The sequence below is a fragment of the Bos grunniens genome, chromosome 5, assembly GCF_055505025.1.
Source record: "Bos grunniens cultivar Pamir isolate PY7600 chromosome 5, Bosgru_T2T1.0, whole genome shotgun sequence".
NCBI classification, from domain to species: domain Eukaryota; kingdom Metazoa; phylum Chordata; class Mammalia; order Artiodactyla; family Bovidae; genus Bos; species Bos grunniens.
In genome coordinates, this window is record NC_141169.1 from 30,272,969 (window position 1) to 30,299,379 (window position 26,411).

The 26,411-nt window shown below is 40.7% G+C and overlaps 1 protein-coding gene across 1 annotated transcript in view; it reads left to right on the plus strand.

Moving 5' to 3' along the window:
• The window catches only part of FAM186A (family with sequence similarity 186 member A), an 83,942-nt gene that overhangs the window by 41,082 nt on the left and 16,449 nt on the right, over positions 1–26,411 (plus strand). Inside the window, exon 4 of the mRNA XM_086403691.1 lies at positions 8,357–15,122. Within this exon, the coding sequence (XP_086259817.1) occupies positions 8,357–15,122 (6,766 nt within the window). The remainder of the gene's footprint in view (positions 1–8,356; positions 15,123–26,411) is intronic.

Genomic DNA, 26,411 nt, shown 5'->3' on the forward strand with positions numbered 1-26,411 from the left:
TTTCATGGCTGCAGTCACCATCTGCAGTGATTTTGGAACCTGAGAAAATAAAATCTGTCACTGTTTAAATTGTTTCCCCATCTATTTGCCATGAAGTGATGGGACCAGATGCCATGACCTTCATTTTTTAAGGCTGAGTTTTTAGCCAGCTTTTCACTCTCCTCTTTCATTTTCATCAAGAGGCTCTTTAGTTCCTTTTAGCTTTCTGCCATAAGGGTGGTGTCACCTGCGTATCTGAGGTTATTGATATTTCTCCCAGCAATCTTGATTCTACCTTGTGCTCCATCCAGCCCAGCATTTCATATGATGTACTCTGCATATGACAGAATGATCTCTGTTTGTTTCCAAGGCAAACTATTCAATATCACATTAATCCAAGTTTATGCCCTGACCAGTAATGCTGAAGAAGCTGAAACTCAATGGTTCTATGAAGACCTATAAGACCTTCCAGAACTAACACCCAAAAAAGATGTGATTTTCATTATAGGGGACTGGAATACAAAAGTAGGGAGTCCAGAAATACCTGGAATAGCAGGCAAATTTGGCCTTGGAGTACAAAATGAAGCAGGGCAAAGGCTAACAGAGTTCTGTCAAGAGAACACACTGGGTCATAGCAAATAACCTCTTCCAACAACACAAGAGAAGACTCTGCAGATGGACATCACCAGATGGTCAATATGGAAATCAGACTGATTATATTCTCTGCAGCTGAAGATGCAGAGGTTCTATACAACCAGCAAAAACAAGACCAGGAGCTGACTGTGGCACAGACCACGAACTGAGAGACAAATTCAGAGTTAAACTGAAGAAAGTAGGGAAAATCACTTGATGATTCAGGTATTACCTAAATCAAATCCCTTATGACTATACAGTAGAAGTGACAACTAGATTCAAGGGATTAGATCTGCTAGATAGGGTGCCTGAAGAACTATGAACGGAAGTTTGTGACATTGTACAGGAGGCAGGGATCAAGACCATCCCCAAGGAAAAGAAATGCAAAAAGGCAAAATGGTTGTCTGAGGAGGCCTTACAAATACCTGTGAATAGAAGAAAAGGGAAAGGAGAAAATGAAACATATACCCATTTGAATGCAGAGTTCCAAAGAATAGCAAGGAGAGATAAGAAAGCCTTCCTCAGCAATCAGTGCAAAGAAATAGAGGAAAACAATAGAATGGGAAAGTCTAGAGATCTCTTCAAGAAAATTAGAGATACCAAGGGAACATTTCATGCAAAAATGGGCACAATAAAGGACAGAAATGGTATGGACCTAACAGAAGCAGAAGATATTAAGAAGAGGTGGCAAGAATACACAGAAGAACTGTACAAAAAAGATCTTCACAATCCAGATAATTACCATGGTGTGATCACCATGAGCCAGACATTCTGGAATGCAAAGTCAAGTGGGCCTTAGAAAGCATCACTATGAACAAAGCTAGTGGAGGTGATGGAATTCCAGCTGAGCTATTTAAAATCCTAAAAGATGATGCTGTGAAAGCACTGCACTCAATATGTCAGCAAATTTGGAAAACTCAGCAGTGGCCACAGGACTGGAAAAGGTCAGTTTTCACTCAAATCCCAAAGAAAGGCAATGCCAAAGAATGCTCAAACACACAATTGCACTCATCTCACACACTAGTAACATAATGCTCAAAATTCTCCAAGCCAGGCTTCAACAGTATGTGAACCATGAACTTCCAGATGTTCAAGCTGGATTTAGAAAAGGCAGAGGAACCAGAGATCAAATTGGCAACATCCGTTGGATCATCAAAAAAGCCAGAGAGTTCCAGAAAAATATCTACTTCTGCTTTATTGACTATGCTAAAGCCTTTGACTGTGTGAACCACAGCAAACTCTGGAAAATTCTTAAAGTGATGGGAATACCAGACCACCTGACCTGCCTCTTGAGAAATCTGTATGCAGGTCAGGAAGCAACAGTTAGAACTGGACGTGGAACAACAGACTGGTTCCAAATCAGGAAAGGAGTATGTCAAGGCTGTATATTGTCACCCTGCTTATTTAACTTATATGAAGAGGACATCATACGAAATGCTGGGCTGGAGGAAGCACAAGCTGGAATCAAGATTGCCAGGAGAAATATCAATAACCTCAGATATGCAGATGACACCACCCTTATGGCAGAAAGTGAAGAGAACTAAAGAGTCTCTTGGTAAAAGTGAAAGAGAGTGAAAAAGTTAGCTTAAAACTCAACATTCAGAAAACTAAGATCATGGCATCTGGTCCTGTCACTTCATGGCAAATAGATGGGGAAACAGTGGAAACAGTGGCTGACTTTATTTTGGGGGGCTCCAAAATCACTGCAGATGGTGATTGCAGCCATGAAATTAAAAGATGCTTGCTCCTTGGAAGATAAGTTATGACCAACCTAGACAGCATATTAAAAAGCAGAGATATTACTTTGCCAAAAAAGGTCCATCTAGTCAAAGCTTTGGTTTTTCCAGTAGTCATGTATGGATGTGAGAGTTGGACTATAAACAAAGCTGAGCACCAAAGAATTGATGCTTTTGAACTGTGGTGTTGGAGAAGACTCTTGAGAGTCCCTTGGACTGAAAGGAGAACAATCCAGTCCATCCTAAAGGAAATCAGTCCTGAATATTCATTGGAAGGACTGATGCTGAAGCTGAAACCCTAATACTTCGGCCACCTGATGCAAAGAACTGACTCATTTGTAAAGACCCTGATTCTGGGAAAGATTGAAGGTGGGAGGAGAAGGGGATGACAGAGGATGAGATGGTTGGATGGCATTACCAACTCAATAGACATGAGTTTGAGTAAACTCCGGGAGTTGGTAATAGACAGGGAGGCCTTGCATGCTGCAGTCCATGGGGTCACAAAGAGTCAGACACAACTGAGCGACTGAACTGAACTCTGTATATAAGTTAAATTAACAGGGTGACAGTATACAGTCTTGACATACTCCTTTCTCAATTTGTAACCAGTCCATTGTTCCATATCTGTTTCTAACTGTTGCTTCTTGACCTTCATACAGATTTCTCAGGAGGCAGGTAAGGTGGTCTGGAATTCCCAACTCTTGAAGAATTTTCCAGAGTTTGCTGTGGTCCACACATTCAAAGGGTTTGGAAGTCAATGAAGCAGAAGTAGATGTTTTCCTGGAGTTCTCTTGCTTTTTCAATGATCCAACGGATGTTGGCAATTTGATCTTTGGTCCCTTTGCCTTTTCAAAATCCAGCTTGAACATCTGGAAGTTCTTGGTTCACGTACTCTTAAAGCCTAGCTTGGAGAATTTGAGCATTTCTTTGCTAGCATGTAAGATGACTGCAGCTGTGCAGTAGTTTGAGCATTCTTTGGCATTGCCTTTCTTTGGGATTTGAGTAAAAACTGACCTTTTCCAGTCCTATGGCCACTGCTGAGTTTTCCACAGTTGTTAGCATATTGAGTGCAGCTCTTTAACAGCATTATTTTTACGATTTGAAATAGCTCAGCTGGAATTCCATCAGCTCAGCTAACTTTGTTCATAGTGACACTTCCTAAGGCCCACTTGACTTCGGACTCCAAGATATATGGCTCTAGGTGAGTGATCACACCATCGTGCTTATCTGGGTCATTAAGATCTTTTTTTGTATAGTTCTTCTGTGTATTCTTGCCACCTCTTCTTAATATCTTCTGCTTCTATTAGGTCCATACCATTTCTGTCCTGTATTGTGCCCATCTTTGCATGAAATGTTCCCTTGGTATCTCTAATTTTCTTGAAGAGAGCTCTAGTCTTTCCCTTCCATTGTTTTCTTGTGTTTCCTTGCACTGATCACTTAGGAAGATTTTCTTATCTCTCCTATTCTTTGGAACTCAGCGTTCAGATGGCTATATCTTTCCTTTTCTCCTTTACCTTTCATTCTCTTTTTTTTCTCAGCTATTTGTAAGTTCTCCACAGGCAACTATTTTGCCTTCTTTCATTTCTTTTTCTTGGGGATGGTTTTGATCACCACCTCCCATACAATATTATGAACCTCTGTCCATAGTTCTTCAGGCACTCTGTTTATAAACATTGGATCTAATCCCTTAAGTCTATTGTCACTTCCACTGTATATAATCATAAGTGATTTCATACAGTTTTCATGCAGTTTCATACACCACCTGAATTTTCTAGTGGTGTTTTTTCTACTTTCTTCAATTTAAGTCTGAATTTTGCAATAAGGAGTTCATGATCTGAGCCATAGTCAGATCTCAGTCTTGTTTTTGCTGACTGTATAGAGCTTCTCCATCTTTGGCTGAAAAGAATATAATCAATCTGATTTCTCTATTGACCATCTGGTGATGTCCATGTGTAGAGTCACTTCTTTTGTTGTTGGAAGAGGGTGTTTGCTGTGACCAGTGCATTCTCTTGGCAAGACTCTGTTAGCCTTTGCCCTGTTTCATTTTGTACTCCAAGGCCAGACTTTCCTGTTGCTCCAGGTATCTCTTGACCTCCTACTTTTGCATTCCAGTCCCCTATAATAAAAAGGACATCTTTCTTGGTGTTAGTTCTAGAAGGTCTCGTAGGTCTTCATAGAACCGTTCAGCTTCAGCTTTTTCAGCATTAGTGGTTGGTGCATAGACTTGGATTACCGTGATGCTGAATGATTTGCTTTGGAAACAGAGATCATTCTGTCATTTTTGAGACTGCACCCAAGTACTGTGGTTATTGTTAGTATAATTGAATCTAAGATGTGTTGCTTATATTTGGATCTTTTGGGTTTTTTAAAAAAATACAATCTGACAATCTCTGACTTTTAGCTCAGTTCAGTTCAGTCATGTCCAACTCTGCAAACCCATGGACTGCAGTAAGACAGGGTTCCCTGTCTATCACCAACTCCCAGAGTTTACTCAAACTTATGTCCATTGAGTCAGTGATACTACCAAGCATCTCATACACCCTCAGTCTTTCCCAGCATCAGGGTCTTTTCAAATGAATCAGTTCTTCACATCAGGTGGCCAAAGTATTGGAGTTTCAGCTTCAGCATCAGTCCTTCCAATGAATATTCAGGACTGATTTCCTTTAGGATGGACTGGCTGGATCTCCTTGCTGTCCAAGAGACTCTCAAGAGTCTTTTTCAGCACTACAGTTAAAAAGCATCAATTATCTGGCTTTCAGCTTTCTTTATAGTTCAACTCTAGAGTTTTAGCTCGTGTGTTTAATTAATTCACATTTAATGTAATTATTGATATGGCTGGATATATATCTGCTATTTTGCTCATGTATCTTTTTTTTCCTTCTATTATTTTCTTGCCTCTGTGTTAAATAGGTATTTTCTAGTGTACCTTTTAATTCCACTTTTTCTTACATTTTCTTAGTGTTAGTTATAGGAATTGCAGTATACATCTTAAATTATCACAATCTTTTCCAGATTGGTACTAACTTAATTCCAGCGAAATATAGAATCTTTGCTCCAATAGTTCCACCCTCTTCCTCTCCTTTGTGCTTTGCCATGTACACTACATATTTAAGTCCAACAATATAGCTTTATAATTATTGTTTTATATGCTTGTCTTTTAATTAACTATGAGAGGAAAAAGAAAAAAATATTTTTGCTGTATTTTTATTTACCTACATATACTAGTGCTCTTTATTTCTTTGTGTGAAAATGCAAAATGTCAACATGAAAAAAGAATGGGAAAAAAAAAGTGACAGATTTTATTTTTGGGAGGCTCCAAAATCACAGCAGATGGTGACTGCACACCACAAAATTAAAAGATGTTTTCTCCTTGGAAGCAAAGCTATGACGAACCTAGATAGCATATTAAAAAGCAGAGACATCACTTTGCTGACAAACGTCTGCCTAGTCAAAGCTATGGTATTTTTCAGTAGTCATGTACAGATGTGAGTGCTGGACCATAAAGAAGGCTGAGTGCTGAAGAATTAGATGCTTTTGAATTATGGTGCTGGAGAAGACTGTTGAGAGTCCTTTGGACTACAAGATCAAACCAGTAAGTCCTAAAGGAAATCAGTCCTAAATATTCGTTGGAAGTTCTGATTTTGAAGCTGAAGCCCCAGTACTTTGGCCACCTGATATAAAGACCCGACTCACTGGAAAAGACCCTGATGCTGGGAGAGATTGAGGGCAGGTGGAGAAGGCGGTGACAAAGGATGAGATGGTTGGTGGCATCATCGACCCTATGAACATGAGTCTGAACAAATTTCAGGAGATAGTGAAGGACAGGGAAGCCTGGTGTGCTGCGGTTCATGGGATGGCAAAGAGTTGGACAGACTTAGCGACTGAACAACATGAGAGTTGTACATGCGTGTACTTTGGGAAGAGTGTTATTTCAGGGAATGATGTATTACCTTCTAGTAATACAGCATCAAGTTTGGTAGCTATTTTTGAAGAACAATTTTGCTGGATATGAAATTCTTGGAAAGAAATGGCAACCCACTCCAGTAATCTTGCCTGGAGAATTCCATAGACAGAAGATCCTGGGCTACAGTTCAAGGGGTCGCAAAGAGTCAGACACTACTGAGCGACTAACACACACACACACGTTATTCTTTCAGCACTTTGAATATATCATTCCCTGACTTCTGCCTCCATTGTTTTCAGTAAGAAGTAACCTACTAAATTTCCTGTGGTTCCTCTGTACTGAGTCTCCTTTGATTGTTGAGTCATTTTTCACTTTTTGCTTTAAAGATTCTTATTTTGTCTGCTTTCAACAGTTTGACTATGATGTTCCAGGTATGGCTGTTTCTGTGTTTATCCCACTTAGAATTTGCTGAGCTTCTTGAATGTGTAGATTAATGTTTTTCCACAAATTTGGAATCATTTGTCCATTATTTCTTCCAATATATTTTAAAAGTATTTTTATTTATATATTTTTAAAATTTGACTGTGGTGGGTCTTAGTTGCAGCACATGGGGTCTTCAATCTTCACTGGCGCATGGGGTATCTTTGGTTGCGGCATGCAAACTCTTAGTTGTGGAATGTAGGATCTTGTTCCCTGACAAGGGATCAAACCCAGGTCCCTTGCATTGGGAGAATAGAGTCTTAGCCGCTGGACCACAGAGAAGTCCTCTCTTCAGATATTTTAAATGCCCCTCTCTCTTCTGGGAACTCTATTGCTTGTACACTGGTATGCTTGATGGTATCCCACAAATCTCTGAGACTTTGCATTTTTCTTTATTGTTTTTTCCTCCCTGTTCTTCAGATTAGACAGTCTCTAGTAATCTAGCATTAGGTTTGCTGGTTATTTTCTTCTGTCAACTCACATGTGCTGTTAAGCCCTTTTGGTGAATTTTTCATTTCCGTTGTTGTACTATTCAACTCCAATTTTTCCACTTGGTTTTCTTTAAGTTTTTTTTTTTAATGTGGACAATTTTTAAAGTCTTTATTGAATCTGATGCAGTATTGCTTCTATTGTTTTACGTTCTAGTTTTTTTACCTCAAGGCTTGTGGGATCTTAGTTCCCTGATCAAGGATCAAACCCACCAGAGGACTCTTAACTACTGGACTGCCAGGGAAACCTCTGTTTTTATTTTTAAGCCTGAATTTTAGGGGTTACTTTTGGTTCAGCATAGCTAAGTGGTCAGTCAATGATCAGTCAATGATCAATTAATCCAGATTGATCTAGGAAGGCTTATACTCTTTGCTAATGAATCTGTTTATGGGTTAAAGTAGTATTGTTATAATGTTGCATTGCTCCAGATCAAATCAACCCCCTCAGGCAGCAGAGTTGTCAGTCTTCACAGCCTGTTTCACTCTGGTAGAACCTATACCAGGCCATAGGGCTAGGGAGTTGGAGATGGAAGCAGCTACAAGCTAAAACATCACAGCAAGTTTTTCTTGAACTAATTCTTCTCAATCTGTTGTATGCCTCTAGTCAGTTTCCAAAGTCCTAAAATGGTTGTTTTTGGCAATTTTGCTCAGCTTTTTTCTTGCTCTTTTGGGAAAAATTTGCTGAGTTTCTTATTCAGCCATTTTGAAAATCCCTTCAAATGTTTGCCTTCTTTTTTTTGTGATCCTTCTGAAACAACTAAGGTTAGCTTTGACTCAGAAAAGGGGAAAAAGAAAGATAGGAACCCATTAAAGAAAATGGAAAGCACCAAGCATAAAACCAAAGGAAAATTTTGATATTCATCCTAATCTAATCTCAAAATTGTAACCTAAAATAAGTTGAGGTCACAGCTGAGTTCTTCTCCTAAACTCTGGAAGAAGAACTTCTAGATAATTGTGGGGAAAGAGTCATTCTTTTGAAAATATTGAAAATTATTTTGGGGCCAAATTTCCCTAATGAAACTTCATTCTATATCTATCTGTTAATTTGGGCTAAATTCCTTAATCTTAAACTTAGAGCACAGCACAAAAGGAGAAATGCAATCTCATTTATGTTTTATGCTTTTTTTTTCTTCTAGCATCTAGAAGTTCTCTATGGAAATCATGGAAAGAAAGAGTTATAAAGCGACCTGCAACAGCTCATGCTTTAAGACCAGATCAGATGATTAGTGATCAATTTGCCACAAAAACAAAGGTGTCAGAAATCCAAGATATGCTTCAGGAACTCATAGGTACTGCAATGTTCAATAAACTGGAAAATAATGCTATTAAATATATATCATCAACAACAGTAAACCTTTCTAAAGCTTTGAGTACACTAAATGATGAAGTGAAAGCTATTAACCTCCATACTTCTGATATGTATACAAGTGAGACAGTTGAAAGAGAACAAGAGATTTCCCTGAAGATCATACAAGATCTCAGTAAAAGAAATGAAATGCTTCAGCAAAAACTTCGAGAAGCAGAAGAAAAATATGAACACCTTATTCGATCCAAAGTTGCAGAGCAACAAGCATTGCCCACATCAACACAGAAAGTGTTACCTGAGCCTTCTCCACAATCAGCCATTAGCCAAGCTGACACAGAAAACAGTTTAGACAGTATTTTGGCCAAAGAATTTGAAAACATGTTAGATGAGGCCCCCAAAAAAGGGACCAAAGGCTTGGGGATCAAGTGGGACTCAACTCATTTATATGCAGCCCAAGGTGAAACAACTCCAGATTTAACTGGCCAGCAGAAAAAATCTTCTGGAGAGATCACTGAAGATATGGTATCAGTGAAGAAAGGTGGTGCCTTTCAGAAAGATGGGGCTGACGAGTTCCAGTCACAGAAAAAAAAACATACAAAAGGCCCATCTGGGCAGGAGACCTCTGAATCGAATGTGAATGATAATAAAGGTAAACAGAAAGTCACAGGGACCAAACTCGATCACCACTTAGAATTACAAGCACTGGATAAGAAGAGAAAAGAAACAAAATCCTTTCCTGAAACCAAATCAAAGTCACTCACTGAATCAAAAAGTCAACATTTTCCTTCCGATTTCCCTTCTGACAAGAGCCAAGGTGGTAAAAGTGGAACAAGTGGTATACTGGAACAACGCAGGGAGGCTAAGTCCAAACATTCACGGAGTAAAAGTCAAACTTCTACAGAAAATAAAGAGGAGCTCACCACTGAGTCAATGGACAGAGATGGCAGAAATGAGATGAGTAGCACACCAGAGCCATCCAGGCTGAGCAAACTTGACCATTCCTCTGAGAAAATAAAAGGAAAGAAACACCGTATCTCTCCAGGAAGCCCTACAGGAAAAGAAGAAAAATCTGAAGAGAAAGATGTGTCAGTCTTCACGAAGAAATTCAAGTCTCTTGAACTTGCTAAATCAGGTATTCCAGATGGCGAAAGTGAGCAGAGTAACCTAGAAGAATTTCAGAAAGCCGTAGTGTCATTCCTTAAAGAGAAAACTGATAACATAGGAAAGCCCTTGGATAAAAAGACTGTGTCAAAAGAAGAGTTATTATTAAAAAGATCAGAAGTTGAGAAATTAGGAATCATAAAGGCAAAAATGGAGGAATATTTCCAAAAAGTGGCTGAAACTCTGACAAAAATCTTAAGAAAATACAAAGATATAAAAAATGAAGGACGAATTGGAGAGAAAGCTTTGAAACAAAAAAAGGTAGTCTCATTTATGCCAGAACGGCATTCTCAGGAACCAACTAGTGCAAAGTCAGAAATTAGCACCTTAATTTCACAGGAGAGGCTTGACCCACTAACTGACAATTTAATACGAATGATCTTGACCGAAATAGAAAGTGAAAGGAATGTTCCAGAAGCCTCAACAGTAGGGACAGACTCTAAAGAGAAGGAAAAACAAGAGCTAGAAAAAAGGAGGTTTGAGATGATAAATAAGAATTTGGAGAAGGAAGAGGCATGGCTCCCAGTGAAGGAGGGAAAGCAAGGGCAACAGAAAGAGAAACAGTGGCAGGAAGAAGAGGTATGGAAAGGACAGCAAAAACACGAGATACAAAAGCAGATCGAGTCAGATGAGAAGCAAAAGCAAAGACAAGAGGAGAGAGAAGGGTATCAGAAGTCAAAGCAGCAGCAGTTGGAAGCATGGAAACAAAAAACGAAACAGCAAGGTGTGCCTTTGGAGGAAGAGAAAGGACAGCAGATGATGCAGGTTCAGAAGGAAGTGAGACATCTGGAGCAAGAAAGCAGTTTGGAGAGAGAGAAGAAGCAGAAGGCAAGGAGAAAGGTAGGGGACTATGAAAGTCAGAAGCAAAAAACCGCAAAGGAGATGAAGACATACGAACAACTAGAAGAGGTGCTCAGTCAGACTTCAATCACATTGTCTCACAGGTGGGAGAGCACACAGAAAGACACGCCGCAGACACACCAAAGAAAAGATTTCATTGGGAATCTTAAGAAATTAGGGGATCTGGCCGAAGGAAAGCATCCCATTCCAATTACTACTCCCATCTCCACACAGTCCTCATCCCGTGGACCCTCTTCTGTTCCTGGAGCGTCTCTTGCAAAGTCCATCACTCTTACCTCTAGGCTTGCCCAAGCAATGGAAATTGACCTCGCTTCTGAAGAGGCCGAGGCACTGGAAACCATGGACAGCTTTAATCAGGTTCAGGCGTTGGGGGAAACTACTACTCCTAAGATGCCTCGGGGTTTGGGAGTGGCTCTCAGTGCAGAGCAGGCCCAAGCTCTGGGGATTCCTATTACCCCTCAGCAAGCTCAAGATCAGGGCATCATGCTCACCCCTCAGCAGGTCAAGGCCTTGGGAGTCACTCTCACCCCTGAACAAGCTCAGGCACCAGGGATCACTCTCACCCCTCAACAGGCCCAGGCACTGGGGATCATTTTCACCCCTGAAGAGGCTCAGGCACCAGGGATCACTCTCACCCCTCAGCAGGTCCTGGCACTGGGGATTCCTATCACCCCTCAGCAGATCCAGGAAGTAGGGGTTTCTCTCACCCCTCAGCAGGCCCAGGCACTGGGGATCACTCTCACCCCTGAACAAGCTCAGGCTCCAGGGATCACTCTCACCCCTCAGCAAGCCCAAGCACTGGGGATACCTGTCACCCTTCAGCAAATTCAAGAAGTAGGTGCTTCTCTCACCCCTCAACAGGCTCAGGCACTGGGGATTCCTGTCACCCCTCAGCAGATACAGAAAGTGGAAGTTTCTCTCACCCCTCAGCAGGCCCAGGCACTGGGAATCATTCTCACCCCTGAACAAGCTCAGGCACCAGGGATCACTCTCACCCCTCGGCAGGTCCAGGCACTGGGAGTTCCTGTCACCCCTCAGCAGGTTCAAGCTCAGGGCATCAATCTTACCCCTCAGCAGGCCCAGGCACTGGGGATTTCAGTCATCCCACAGCATATCCCGGATGTGGGGGCTTCTCTCACCCCTCAACAGGCTCAGGCTTTGGGGATTCCTATCACTCAGCAGGCTGAAGCTCAGGGCATCACTCTCACCCCCCAGCAAGCCCAGGCACTGGGGATCACTCTCGCCCCTGAACAAGCTCAGGCTCCAGGGATCACTCTCACTCCTCAGCAGGCCCAAGCACTTGGGATCACTCTCACCCCTGAACAAGCTCAGCCACCAGGGATCACTCTCACCCCTCAGCAGGCCCAAGCACTTGGGATCACTCTCACCCCTGAACAAGCTCAGGCTCCAGGGATCACTCTCACTCCTCAGCAGGCCCAAGTACTTGGGATCACTCTTGCCCCTGAACAAGCTCAGCCACCAGGGATCACTCTCACCCCTCAGCAGGCCCAGGCACTTGGGATCACTCTCGCCCCTGAACAAGCTCAGGCTCCAGGGATCACTCTCACCCCTCAGCAGGCCCAGGCACTTGGGATCACTCTCGCCCCTGAACAAGCTCAGGCTCCAGGGATCACTCTCACCCCTCAGCAGGCCCAAGCACTTGGGATCACTCTCACCCCTGAACAAGCTCAGGCTCCAGGGATCACTCTCACCCCTCAGCAGGCCCAGGCACTGGGGATCACTCTCGCCCCTGAACAAGCTCAGGTTCCAGGGATCACTCTCACCCCACAGCAGGCCCAGGCACTGGGGATCACTCTTGCCCCTGAACAAGCTCAGGCACCAGGGATCACTCTCACCCCTCAGCAGGCCCAGGCACTGGGGATCACTCTCGCCCCTGAACAAGCTCAGGCTCCAGGGATCACTCTCACCCTTCAGCAGGCCCAGGAACTAGGGATCACTCTCACCCCTGAACAAACTCAGGCTCCAGGGATCACTCTCACCCCTCAGCAGGCCCGGGCACTTGGGATCACTCTCGCCCCTAAACAAGCTCAGGCTCCAGGGATCACTCTCACCCCTCAGCAGGCCCAGGCACTGGGGATCACTCTCGCCCCTGAACAAGCTCAGGCTCCAGGGATCACTCTCACCCTTCAGCAGGCCCAGGCACTAGGGATCACTCTCACCCCTGAACAAACTCAGGCTCCAGGGATCACTCTCACCCCTCAGCAGGCCCGGGCACTTGGGATCACTCTCGCCCCTAAACAAGCTCAGGCTCCAGGGATCACTCTCACCCCTCAGCAGGCCCAGGCACTGGGGATCACTCTCACCCCTGAACAAGCTCAGGCTCCAGGGATCACTCTCACCCCTCAGCAGGCCCGGGCACTTGGGATCACTCTCGCCCCTGAACAAGCTCAGGCTCCAGGGATCACTCTCACCCCTCAGCAGGCCCAGGCACTTGGGATCACTCTCACCCCTGAACAAGCTCAGGCATCAGGGATCACTCTCACCCCTCAGCAGGCCCAGGCACTGGGGATCACTCTCGCCCCTGAACAAGCTCAGGCACCAAGGATCACTCTCACCCCTCAACAGGCTCAGGCACTAGGGATTCCTATCACCCCGCAGCAGGCTGAAGCTCAGGGTCTGACTCTCACCCCTCAGCAGACCCAGGATTTGGGGATCCCTGCCACCCCTCAGGGCATTGTCTTTACCCCTCAGCAAGCCCAGGCATTGGGGATCCACATCACCCCTGAGCAGGCACAGGCTCAGGACATCACTCTTACCCCTCAGCAGTCTCAGGCACTAAGAATCCCTGTCACCATTCCACAAGCTCAGGATTTGGGGGCCCCTTTCACTTTAGGACAGGCTCAAGCATTGGGGGTTTCTCTCTCTCATGAACAGTTTGCAGAATTAGGGGTTCCTCTCACCTCAGATAAAGTGTATACCTTAGAATATCCCCACATCCCAGAACAAATCCAACCTGTGGAAGCTCCTCTCACCCCAGGGGAGGCCTGGTCCTTGGGTATTACTGTTAGGTCTGTGCAGGACCTAACATCAAGAACTCCTCTCATTAAGGAGCAGCCCTTACCACCCTGGGCTAGGCCTCCTTCAGTACATACATTGAAAACTGGGATCTCTTCCATTACTGATAAATCTGTCACAAAACATGCTCCTCACATTTCTAAGGAGTCACCAGTATCATCTGCTGCTACTGCTGAGAAGTCCCCTATATTTGAGGTGCCTTCTACTCCTTTGCATATATCAAGGTTTCCTCTTAAACAAGCCCCCTCTGAGAAATTCTTGGGAATGAGGATTCCTTCAGACCCTGGGAAGCCCCTGGCACCACAGATTTCTCCTTCCTCCAGACAGACCCCAGTGTCTAAGGATCTATCAACCTCTGTTCCGTTCCCAACACCAGTTCCCAGTCCAATATCTGGGCTCTCTCCCACTCCACAGCAGCCCCTTGAACCAGAGGCCCTTCTTAGTTCTAGGCGATTCTTCATATCTAGGGACTCTATGGCTCCCCAGTCGCCTCTGATACAGAAGCCCCTTCTTGACCTCAGACAGCCCCTTATGTCTGGAGTCCCAGTCACCTTTGCACAGATTCCCCAAATCTGGGCTCCTCTGTCTCCTGGGAAGCACTTGGTTCCTGGGACCTCTTCCATCCCTCAAGAGCTCTTGAAATCTAGACCCTTAACACTCTCTGAGAAGTTTCAGGCATCCCAGACCTTTGCCACTCGTAAGCAATCTCCTGGGTTACAAGCCCCTTCTACCCTTAGGCAGCATCTGCCACCAGGGACCCTTCCTGGGCACGCTTCCCCACTATGGGTCTCTCCCACCCCTGGGCGTCCCCTGACACCGTTGACTCCCTCAACCCCTGAAAAGCCACAGAAAGGTTTGTCCTCTGCTGTCTCTGAGAAAAGGAAGAAAAGATTGTCAATTATTTCTTCTCTGAAATTGAAATCAGTATCGGTCCATCCCAGTGCTCCAAGTTTCAAGGTGATTCAAGCCCCTTTCACCACTAAGAAGTTCCAAACAGCAGAGGTCTCTGACACTTCTGAAGAAATCCAGATACCCAAAGACCCTTTTGCTGTGAAACAATTTAGAATGTTTAAGTCCCATCTCACCGATTACAAGACACCGGTATCACAAGCCCCTTATGTTGATGAGGGGACCCTTCCTGCTACTCTCATTAAGCCTGTAACGCCACTACCTTCTCTTATTACTACTCAACTACTCAAAACACGGCAGAGCTCACCTTCTGAATGGGACCAGAAATCCAAACTTCCCCCTATCAATAAGCCCTGGGTACTAACTTCAGTTTCAGATACCAAGCAACCCAAGATGATGGTGCCCACTTCCTATCCCCAAGAGCTCAAAGAACAGAACTATTTTGTTGATGTGGAGGCTCAGCGGAAGAACCTGATACTCTTAAATCAGGCCACAAAATCTTCTATACTCCCTTCACAGCTACACACAGAAGCTAGGAATCTCATAATTGAGACATTTCATACGGACAAAGTTCGGCTGGGATACCTGTTCCGCAAGTACAATGCCTATAGGCTGATCCAGCGTGCAAGGTAAATATTATGTGTCTAGTTGTCTGATTTAGTCCTGATTTCAAATATCCTCCCTCATTACTCTATCAGTATATATGTATTTGTCAGGTTAGGTATTCTAAAAGATTCTCTTATAGAAGGTTTGTAAGATGGAAGCCTATTTAAGATAGCAAAAGGAGGTATATTTTTTAGAAATAAGAAATGTCATATAACACCCATTTCACTCATATATATCTCTTGCAGAGATTCTAAAATATATTTTGAGGATCATGGTTGATCTCCAAAATATCAACTTCAAAAGTTTAGAAAGGCTTGCAGTTATTCTGAATTACTTTAATCTTGCATTTACCAAAAGACCTATGATTCTTTTTTTTTTTAATTTACTTTTTATTGCAGTGAAGTTGGACAGAAGAGCTATTAAAGTGGGAGATGGCAGGCAGGTTTATGTACTTCGTGTTGCCATGGCAGCTTTGATGCTGGAGTGACCTACAGGAAACATGTTCTAGTCTTGATTTTTAAAATTGAAATTAGCCTGCCATTCTTGGCCTTTGTGTTTGAGGTTGCCAACTTATTATTTTGGGGATTTAAAAAACATTTTTTTTTATTGTAGAAATTCTTTCCCCTTTACAAAATAGTTAATTTATAATACTGTGTTATCTTATTTGGAGAATTTTTCTAACCTAAAATTACAATATGTCAAATTAAGATCTATGATAGAAAAAGCTATCATTAATTATAGGAACAATTTATGTCATTTATTCAGCAAATATTTATTGAATTCATACTATTTGGCAAGCACTGCTCTAGATGCTATGGATACAGCAGCGAATAAAACAAAGTACCCTGTTCTCATGATATTTACACTTTTGAGGACTGAATTCATTTGAAAACTAAGCCCTGGAATAACAAGGTGTAAGAGAAAGACATTCAGTGTATAGACAGAAATTCTCATTTCAAGACTGAAGTTACCTTAGAACTGTTGAAATATTTTCTACTCCATAGTGTATTCTTCTCTTCCCAGAATGAATGTTCCTAGTCTTTTAAATCTGTTTTCACACGTGAACACTATCATCCACTTGAGAATTTGAAATAACATGTTTCTGGTCATTCTCCCGTTCATGTCTTTTTTCCTTTGTTATATTAAATTAAAATATTGCATTCACCTGGTGCAGTATTTTAAAAAATACAAATAGAGTGAAAAGCCTCCTTAATAGTCTTATTCTTGGCCATTAGGCCCCTCCTTCAGGGCTACCCAGGTATTCCACCCAGAGATACTTTCTACATATGTAGCAAAGTACATAGGGTCTTTTATCCCACTCTTTATATATTTAAAAATACAATGTTTGATTTTTTCATAACAAGCTAGAATTTAGATATTAATATACAAAGAGTCTACTCATTCATTTTACAGTTTTATAGTACTCCAAAGTCTAGATTTGGAGAAGGCAATGACACCCCACTCCAGTACTTTTGCCTGGAAAATCCCATGGGCGGAGGAGCCTGGTAGGCTGCAGTCCATGGGGTCGCTAAGAGTCGGACACGACTGAGCGACTTCCCTTTCACTTTTCACTTTCATGCATTGGAGAAGGAAATGGCAACCCACTCCAGTGTTCTTGCCTGGAGAATCCCAGGGACGGGGGAGCCTGGTGGCTGCCATCTGTGGGATCACACAGAGTCGGACACGACTGAAGTGACTTAGCAGCAGTAGCAGCAAAGTCTAGATTTACCAGAATTTACTTAACCTTTGATGAGGTTAACATAACATTTATACTGTTTTTAAAAATGTACTTCAATGAACAATCTTATATATACATATGTATACATGTATGTATGTTCCTAAAAGTAGAACTTCTAAATCAAGGGTAAGCATTTTGTAATTGTGATAAATTTTTGTCAAATTGTTCTCCAAAGAGGTTGGAACAATTTATGTATCAGTCAGTATTATAAAAGAGTATTTCCCCACAAATATTATCAACTTTTTTGTTCATTGTCAATGTAATAGATGAAATATGGCACTTTCATGCTTTCATTTGCATTACTTTTATTATAGGTTGAAGTTAAGCATCTTTTCATAGAGTTAAGAACCATCTGTATTTTATTTTCTGTGAAGATCCTATTCAAATACTTTACCCATTTTTCAACTGGGTTATCAAGTTGCTTTTTAATTAATTAATTAGTTTTAATTGGAGGCTAATTGCTTTACAATATCAAGGTGGTTTTGCCATGTATCGACATGAATCAGCCATGGGTGCACATGCATCCCCTCATCCTGAAGCCCCTTCCCACCTCCCTCCCGACTCCTCCCCCTGGGTTGTCCCAGAACACCAGCTTTGAGCGTCCTGCTTCATGCTTTGAACTTGCACTGGTCATCTGTTTTACATAGGGTAACAGACATGTTTCAGTGTTATTCTTTCAAATCATCCCACCCTCCCCTTCTTCCACATAGTCCAAAAGTCTGTTCTTTACATCTGTGTCTTTTTTGTTGTCTTACATATAGGGTTGTTGTTACTGTCTTTCTAAATTCCATATATACGTGTTAATATTCTGTATTGATGTTTCTCTTTCTGACTTACTTCACTCTGTATAATAGGCTCCAGTTTCATCCACCTCATTAGAACAGACTCAAATGTGTTCTTTTTTTGATATAGCTGAGTAATACGCCATTGTGTATATGTACCACAACTTTCTTATCCATTTGTCTGCTGATGAACATCTAGGTTGCTTCCATGTCCTGGCTATTGTAAACAGTGCTGCAATAAACATTGGGGTACATGTGTCTCTTTCAATTCTGGTTTCCTCAATGTGCATGCCCAGAAGTGGGATTGCTGGGTCATACGGCAGTTCTATTTCCAGTTTTTTAAGAAATCTCCACACTGTTCTCCATAGTGGTTGTACTAGTTTGCATTCCCACCAACAGTGTAAGAGGGTTCCCTTTTCTCCATACCCTCTCCAACATTTATTGTTTGTAGACTTTTTGATAGCAGCCATTCTGACTGGCCTGAGATGGTACCTCATTGTGGTTTTGATTTGCATTTTTCTGATAATGAGTGATGTTGAGCATCTTTTCATGTGTTTATTAGCCATTTGTCTTCTTTGCAAAGATGTCTTTTTAGTTTTTTTGCTCGATTTTTGATTGGGTCATTCATTTTTCTGGTATTGAGCTACATATGCTGCTTCAATATTTTGGAGATTAATTGTCAGTTGGCTTCATTCGCTATTATTTTCTCCCATTCTGAAGGCTGTCTTTTTACCTTGCTTACAGTTTCCTTTGTTGTGCAAAAGCTTTTAAGTTTAATTAGGTCCCAATTGTTTATTTTTGGTTTTATTTCTGTTGCTTTTTTAATTGATTTCTGGGACCTGTTCAAATATTGAGAAAATTAGACCCTTGTCTGTGATATAAACTACAAAACTTTCCCCGCTTGTGTTTAGACTCTCCTTTTGGTGGGTTTTGCTTTCTAAATAATTTATATTTTTATATGTTTATATTCAGTTCAGTTCAGTCGCTCAGTAGTGCCCGGCTCTTTGTGACTCCATGAACTGCAGCACACCAGGCCTCCCTGTCCATCACTAACTCTCAGAGTTTACTCAAACTTTTGTTCATTGAGTTGGTGATGCCATCCAACCATCTCATCCTCTGTCATCCCCTTCTCCTCCTGCCCTCAATTTTTCCCAGCATCAGGGTCTTTTCAAATGAGTCGGTTCTGCGCATCAGGTGGCAAAAGTATTGGAGTTTAAGCTTCAGCATCAGTCCTTCCAATGAATATTCAGGACTGATTTCCTTTAGAATGGACTGGTTGGATCTCCTTGCTGTCCAAGGGACTCTCAAGAGTCTTTTCCAATACCACAGTTCAAAAGCATCAATTCTTCAGCACTCAGCTTTGTTTATAGTCCAACTCTCACATCCATACGTAACTACTGTAAAAATCATAGCCTTGACTAGACGGACCTTTGTTGGCAAAGTAATGTCGCTGCTTTTTAATATGCTGTCTAGGTTGGTCATGACTTTCCTTCCAAGGAGTAAATGGCTTTTAATTTCATGGCTTGAATCACCATCTGCAGTGATTTTGGAGCCCCCCAAGATAAAGTCAGCCACTGATTCCACTGTTTCCCCATTTATTTGCCATGAAGTGATGGGACCAGATGCCATGATCTTAGTTTTCTGAATGTTGAACTTTAACACAACTTTTCACTCTCCTCTTTCACTTTCATCAAGAGGTTCTTTAGTTCTTCTTCACTTTCTGCCATAAGGGTGGTATCATCGGCATATCTGAAGTTATTGATATTTCTCCAGGAAATCTTGATACCAGCTTGTGCTCCCTCCAGCCCAGCGTTTCTCATGATGTACTCTGCATAGAAGTTAAATAAGCAGGGTGACAATATACAGCCTTGACGTACTCCTTTTCCTATTTGGAACCAGTCTGTTGTTCCATGTCCAGTTCTAACTGTTGCTTCCTGACCTGCATACAGGTTTCTCAAGAGGCAGGTCAGGTGGTCTGGAATTCCCATCTCTTTCAGAATTTTCCAGTTGATTGTGATCCCCACAGTCAAAGGCTTTGGCATAGTCAATAAAGCAGAAATAGATGTTTTTCTGGAACTCTCTTGTTTTTCAATGACCCAGCAGATGGCAATTTGATCTCTGGTTCCTCTGCCTTTTCTAAATCCAGCTTGAACATCTGGAAGTTCATGGTTCACATACTGTTGAAGCCTGTCTTGGAGAATTTTGAGCATTACTTTACTAGTGTGTGAGATGAGTGCAATGGTGCAGTAGTTTGAGTATTCTTTGGCATTGCCTTTCTTTGGGATTGGAATGAAAACTGACCTTTTCCAGTCCTGTGGCCACTGCTGAGTTTTCCAAATTTGCTGACATATTGAGTGCAACACTTTCACAGCATCATCTTTCAGGATTTGAAATAGCTCAACTGGAATTCCATCATCTCTGCTAGGTTTGTTCACAGTGATACTGCCTAAGGGCCCACTTGACTTCACATTCCAGGATGTCTGGCTCTAGGTAAGTGATCACACCATCATGATTATCTGGGTCATGAAGATCTTTTTTGTACAGTTCTTCTTTGTATTCTTGCCACCTCTTCTTAATATATTCTGCTTCTGTCAGGTCCATATCATTTCTGGCCTTTATTGAGCCCATCTTTGCATAAAATGTTCCCTTGGTATCTCTAATTTTCTTGAAGAGATCTCTAGTCTTTCCCATTCTATTGTTTTCCTCTATTCCCTTTGCATTGCTCGCTGAGGAAGGCTTTCTTATCTCTCCTTGCAGTTCTTTGGAACTCTGCATTTAAATGAGTGTATCTTTCCTTTTCTCCTTTGCTTTTTGCTTCTCTTCTTTTCATAGCTATTTGTAAGGCCTCCTCAGACAGCCATTTTGCTTTTTTTCTTTTTTTTTTTCTCTTGGGGATGGTCTTGCTCCCTGTCTCCTGTACAATGTCATGAACCTCTGTCCATAGTTCATCAGGCACTCTGTCTATCCAATCCAGTCCCTTAAATCTATTTCTCACTTTCACTGTATAATCATAAGGATTTGATGTGGGTCATACCTGAATGGTCTAGTGGTTTTCCCCACTTTCTTCAATTTATGTCTGAATTTGGCAATAAAGAGTTAATGTTTATATTAATATTTTCAATAATGCATTGTGCCTTATTTTAAAAAGCCCTTTCCACTCTGAGAAATATATTTTTTTTTAATTATTTTGAGATTTCTTTTAGTACTTTAATAGTTGATTATTAGTATTTTGGGGCTTCCCAGGTAGTACAAGTACTTTCTTCAATTTACATCTAAATTTTGCAATAAGGAGTTCATGATCTGAGCCACACTCAGCTCCCAGTCTTGTTTTTGCTGACTATATAGAGCTTCTCCATCTTTGGCTGCAAAGAATATAATCAATCTGATTTCAGTATTGACCATCTGGTGATGTCCACATATAGAGTCTTCTCTTGTGTTGTTGGAAGAGGGTGTTTGCTATGACCAGTGCATTCTCTTGGCCTCTCTCTGTTAGCCTTTGCCCTGCTCCATTCTGTAATCCAAGACCAAATTTTCATGTTACTCCAGGTATCTCTTGACTTCCTACTTTTGCATTCCAGTCCCCTCTGTTGAAAAGAACATTTTTGGGGGGATGTGTTAGTTCTAGAAGGTCTTGTAGGTCTTCATAGAACCGTTCAACTTCAGCTTCTTCAGCATTATTGGTTGGGACATAGACTTGGATTACTGTTATTTGCTGTAGTTTTATTTTTATGATGCTGAGTTTTTGTGATAGTTATTATTACTGTTTCCTAGTACTTGTCCTTGAGATGTGAGCAGAATTAATGTGTGTCTTTTCTGCGCTAAGCTTGCTATTGTCAGTTGGAGACCCTCTAGAGTCTCCTTTTCCATTGGCATGATAAGCTATAGTGTTCAAGGTGATGGCTGTTCTGTTAGCCTGTGTTCCTAAGAGTCTAAAATGAAGTTCTTTTCTGCAAAGCTATGATGGATTTGTACTATGAGCAACAGATAAACTTTTGTTGTTTATAGTCATTGAGATTTGGGGATTATTTGTTAAAACAGCAAAACCTAGCTTATCTTTACTAACATAGTCTTCCTATTCAAGAAAATGATATACGTTTTTTTCTGTTCAGGATGTGTGTGTATGTGTGTGTGTATGTGTTCTGTTGGAGTTTTTAAAGTTTTCATCTAGCTCTTGAATATTCTTTCATAAGTGTATATCTTGGTAGTTTTTATTTTTGATGTTATAAACAGACTCTCTCCTTCTATGACATCTTCTAACTGGTTGTTATTGATATAAAGGAAAGCTAGATTTCTCTATATCAATTTCATATGCAGCCATCTTACTGTATTCAAAAGCATGTGATCATTTTTCAGTTGATATTCTTGAGTTTTCTAATTACATAAACATATCCCTCGTAAATAATAATGTTTTTACATCTAGATTTTTCCAATTTTTAAATATCTCATTTCTGTTTCTTGACTGCCTGAATTGATTAGGACCTTAAGAACTGTATTAAAAAATATTGGTGATGTGGCCACCACCACAAGGCCACCTTTGCTCATTTGACTTTCTCAGAGTAACAGCTGGTAGTGCCCTTCCATGGCCTAATGTTATTTTTTTCTAGGAAAAATTCACCTTCAAGAATGTTTAAAAGGATTGTTTATATTTATATTTTACTTTCTAAAAAAGCTGCAAAACATCTTTAACCTTAATCAATTTCATTTTGAGGGGAGTTATTTTATCCATTCCTTTGTAACTCAGAATGCCAAAATGTAAGTCATTCTTTCACTGCTAATTACTAAAATGTAAATATGAATTGATTAAAAATGTAATGATGATAGAGGACATCATTCTAGTATCTGTCACTAAAAAATGCTGGCTTTTGGGTTGAAATACATTGTATCATATTAAAGAAGTATCCTTCAGCTCCTGTTTCATTATTTCTTTAAAATCAAGAGTGGATGTTTAATTTTGTTAAGTTTATTAAATTACATTTTGTTAAATATGATTTCAGCACTTCATTTTCATGGTTATCAGAGAAAATATTTTCTCCTAAGATTTATTAATATGATTAATGTTTTAAACTATCATTGCATCCTTAGAATAAATCCTATTTGTATTGGGTTGGCAAAAAATTTGATTGGGTTTTTCTTCAGCATCTTACAGAAAAACCTGAATGAACATTTTGGCCAACCCAGTATCCTTCTTTGAGTGTGTTACATTTGCTAATATTTTATTTAGGACTTTATTTTGTACTGATATCCATTCATAAGTTTGACTGGTAGTTTATTTATTTATTTTTGGTGCTTTCTTTGTCAAATTTTGGTATAATTTTAAGTTTTGGTATAATTTTAAGTCTGGCATCATTTTAAAAATGTGAAAACTTTCTTTTCTATGCTGTAAAACAATTTAATGATAAAATTAGCTGTTCTTTTTAAGTTTGACAGATTTTACCTATGATACTATATGAACTTGGTGCTTTTGTGGGAAATTCTTTGACAATTTAATTTTTATATGGCAATTAAATTTGTTTATAATTATTGAAGATTTTGAAGACCTAAGTGACATGATGTGACCTGTTTTGGTAAAATCATTTAAAAACTGAAATAGATAGATCAACACATCATAACAATATTTAATTTATACACATAACTTTAATCCCATCAAGGATCAATTCATTCATTTTTCAGTAAGCTCTTCTTTAATATTTAATATTATAATGATCAAATCAGCAACAAGTCTAACAAGGAATTACATACTGACAGATGAACAATTCCATAATAAAAATGGCTGAGTCAAGAAGACTGTAACATTGTATTGGAAAGAAAATGTAAACTATAATAATATAAATTATTTTTGAATAAAGAAATTTTTGTAGAGCCTCTGTAAGTAAATATTTCATATTTAAATACTAAAATACTGTTTTAGAGTTATATTACCACATGATCAGTATTAATATACCTGAGAAGCAATGATGGAGAAGATATAAAATTATACCATGTGCTAATAATGAAACATTTCATTTCCGTGTGTATTGAAGAAAGTTCTTAAAGATACTAAATGTGGTAGTGATAGATAGGATTTAACTTATCATTTAGTTCATCATCAACATTTTTAAGAATATGACAGGGACTGAGTTAGGCCCAGGGGGTGGAGGGTGAAAGGATACAAAAATGTTGTATCCTTCCATATCTCTGCCTCAAGGGCACACATAGTCTCCTCAGAAACAATCACACAAACAGATGACTATATAGTATGAGGTGGAAAGAACAATGATGGTATATCACCAACTCCATACAGAAGACTGAGCAGACACGAGAGTTAGGTGAAGTTTCTAGGCGTTCAGACTTTTGAATTATGTCTCAAAGAACTAGTGAGAGTCATTAAGGCAGCAAAGGCAGAGAGTCTAGCAGAACAAAGAAAGGAAGCAAGACGCAAAGTGTGTGTATGTGTGTGTGTGAAAAGAGTAATTGTTTCAAGGAATGGTGCACTATATCCACATAAGATGGCGGCAAATTTAAATGAAAAATGTTTTGTGTGTTCTGATTGCTTCACCAACTGGCCATTCCTCCATCTCTCTCCCTCTCCTTGGGCCTCTCTATCCCCTGAGATACACAATAATAATGAAGTTAGGCCAATTAATAACCCTACAAAGGCCTCTAAGTTTTAAAGTGGAAGGACGAGTCTCAAGTCTCTCACTTTAAGTCAAAAGCTAGATTATGAATGAACTTAGCAAGTAAACCAAGTTGAAAGCCAAGAAAGGCTGAAAGCTAGGCCTTTTGCACCAATTAGCTAAGTTGTGAATGCAAAGGAAAGTTCATGAAGGAAATCAAGAGTGCTACTCTAGTGAATCTTACAAATGATAAGAAAGACAGTCTTACTGCTGATGTGAAGACAATTTTAGTAGTATGGATAGAAGATCAAACCAGCCACAACATTCCCTTAATGGAAAGCCTTATCTAGATGAACGCCCTAATTCTCTTCAATTCTGTGAAGGCTGAAAGAATTGAGGAAGCTGCAGAAGAACATTTAAAGCTAGTAGAGGTTGATTTATGATGTTTAAGGAAAGAAGCCTCTTCATTACATCAAATGCAAGGTGAAGCAGCAAGTGCTGATACAGAAGCTGTAGCAAGTTATCCAGATATAGCTAAAATAATGAAGGCGGGTACATTAAAAAAAGCAACAGTTAGAACTGGACATGGAATAACAGACTGGTTCCAAATAGGAAAAGGAGTACGTCAAGGCTGTATATTGTCACCCTGCTTATTTAACTTCTATGCAGAGTACATCATGAGAAACGCTGGGCTGGAAGAAGCACAAGCTGGAATCAAGATTTCCTGGAGAAATATCAATAACCTCAGATATGCAGATGACACCACCCTTATGGCAGAAAGTGAAGAGGAACTAAAAAGCCTCTTGATGAAAGTGAAAGAGGAGAGTGAAAAAGTTGTGTTAAAGTTCAACATTCAGAAAACTAAGATCATGGCATCTGGTCCCATCACTTCATGGCAAGTAGGTGGGGATACAGTGTCAGACTTTATTTTGGGGGGCTCCAAAATCACTGCAGATGGTGATTGCAGCCATGAAATTAAGAGACGCTTACTCCTTAGAAGGAAAGTTATGACCAACCTAGATAGCATATTGAAAAGCAGAGCTATTACTTTGCCAACAAAGGTCCATCTAGTCAAGGTTATGGTTTTTCCAGTGGTCATGTATGGATGTGAGAGTTGGACTGTGAAGAAGGCTGAGCACTGAAGAATTGATGCTTTTGAACTGTGGTGTTGGAGAAGACTCTTGAGAGTCCCTTGGACTGCAAGGAGATCCAACCAGTCCATCCTAAAGGAGATCAGTCCTGGGTGTTCATTGGAAGGACTGATGCTAAAGCTGAAACTCCAGTACTTTGGCCACCTCATGCGAAGAGTTGACTCATTGGAAAAGACTCTGATGCTGGGAGGGATTGGGGGCAGGAGGAGAAGGGGACGACAGAGGATGAGATGGCTGAATGGCATCACTGACTCGATGGACATGAGTTTGAGTGAACTCCAGGAGTTGGTGATGGACAGGGAGGCCTGGCATGCTGCAGTCCATGGGGTCGCAAAGAGTCGGACATGACTGAGTGACTGAACTGAACTGAACTGACACTAAAAAAAAACATATTTTCAATATATATAAAACAGTCTATATAGGAAGAATATGCCATCTAGGATTTTCATAGCTACAGAGGATTAGTCAATGCCTGGTTTCAAGGATTCAGAGCTTCAGACAGGCTGACTTCCTTGGTAGAGACTAATGCAGCTGGTGACCTTTATTTGAAGCCAACACTCATTAACCACTTCAAAAATCCTTTGGCTTTTCAGAATTATGCTAATTCCACTCTCCCTATGTTCTATCAATGAAACAACAAAGCTTAGATGACAGCACAACTGCTGACAACATGGTCTACGAAATATTTTTCTGAGCAGAATGTTGAGCATTCTGCTCAGAAAAAAAGATTATTTTTATAAAAGATTATTAAAATATTACTCCTCATTGACAATGTGCCTGGTCACCCAAGAGCTCTAATGAAGATGCAGAATGGTTTTATGATGTTTTCATGCCTGCCAACACAGTATTCACTCTGCAACCCACGGATCAAGGAGTAATTCTACCTTTCAAGATATTTAAGTCTTATTATACATTTCATAAGGTTATACAGTAGCTGCCATAGATAATGATTTCTTTGATGGATCTGGGCAAAGTCAATTGAAAACCTTCTGGAAAGCATTCACCTTTCTAGATACCATTAAGGTCACTCATAGGATTCGCCTGGCAG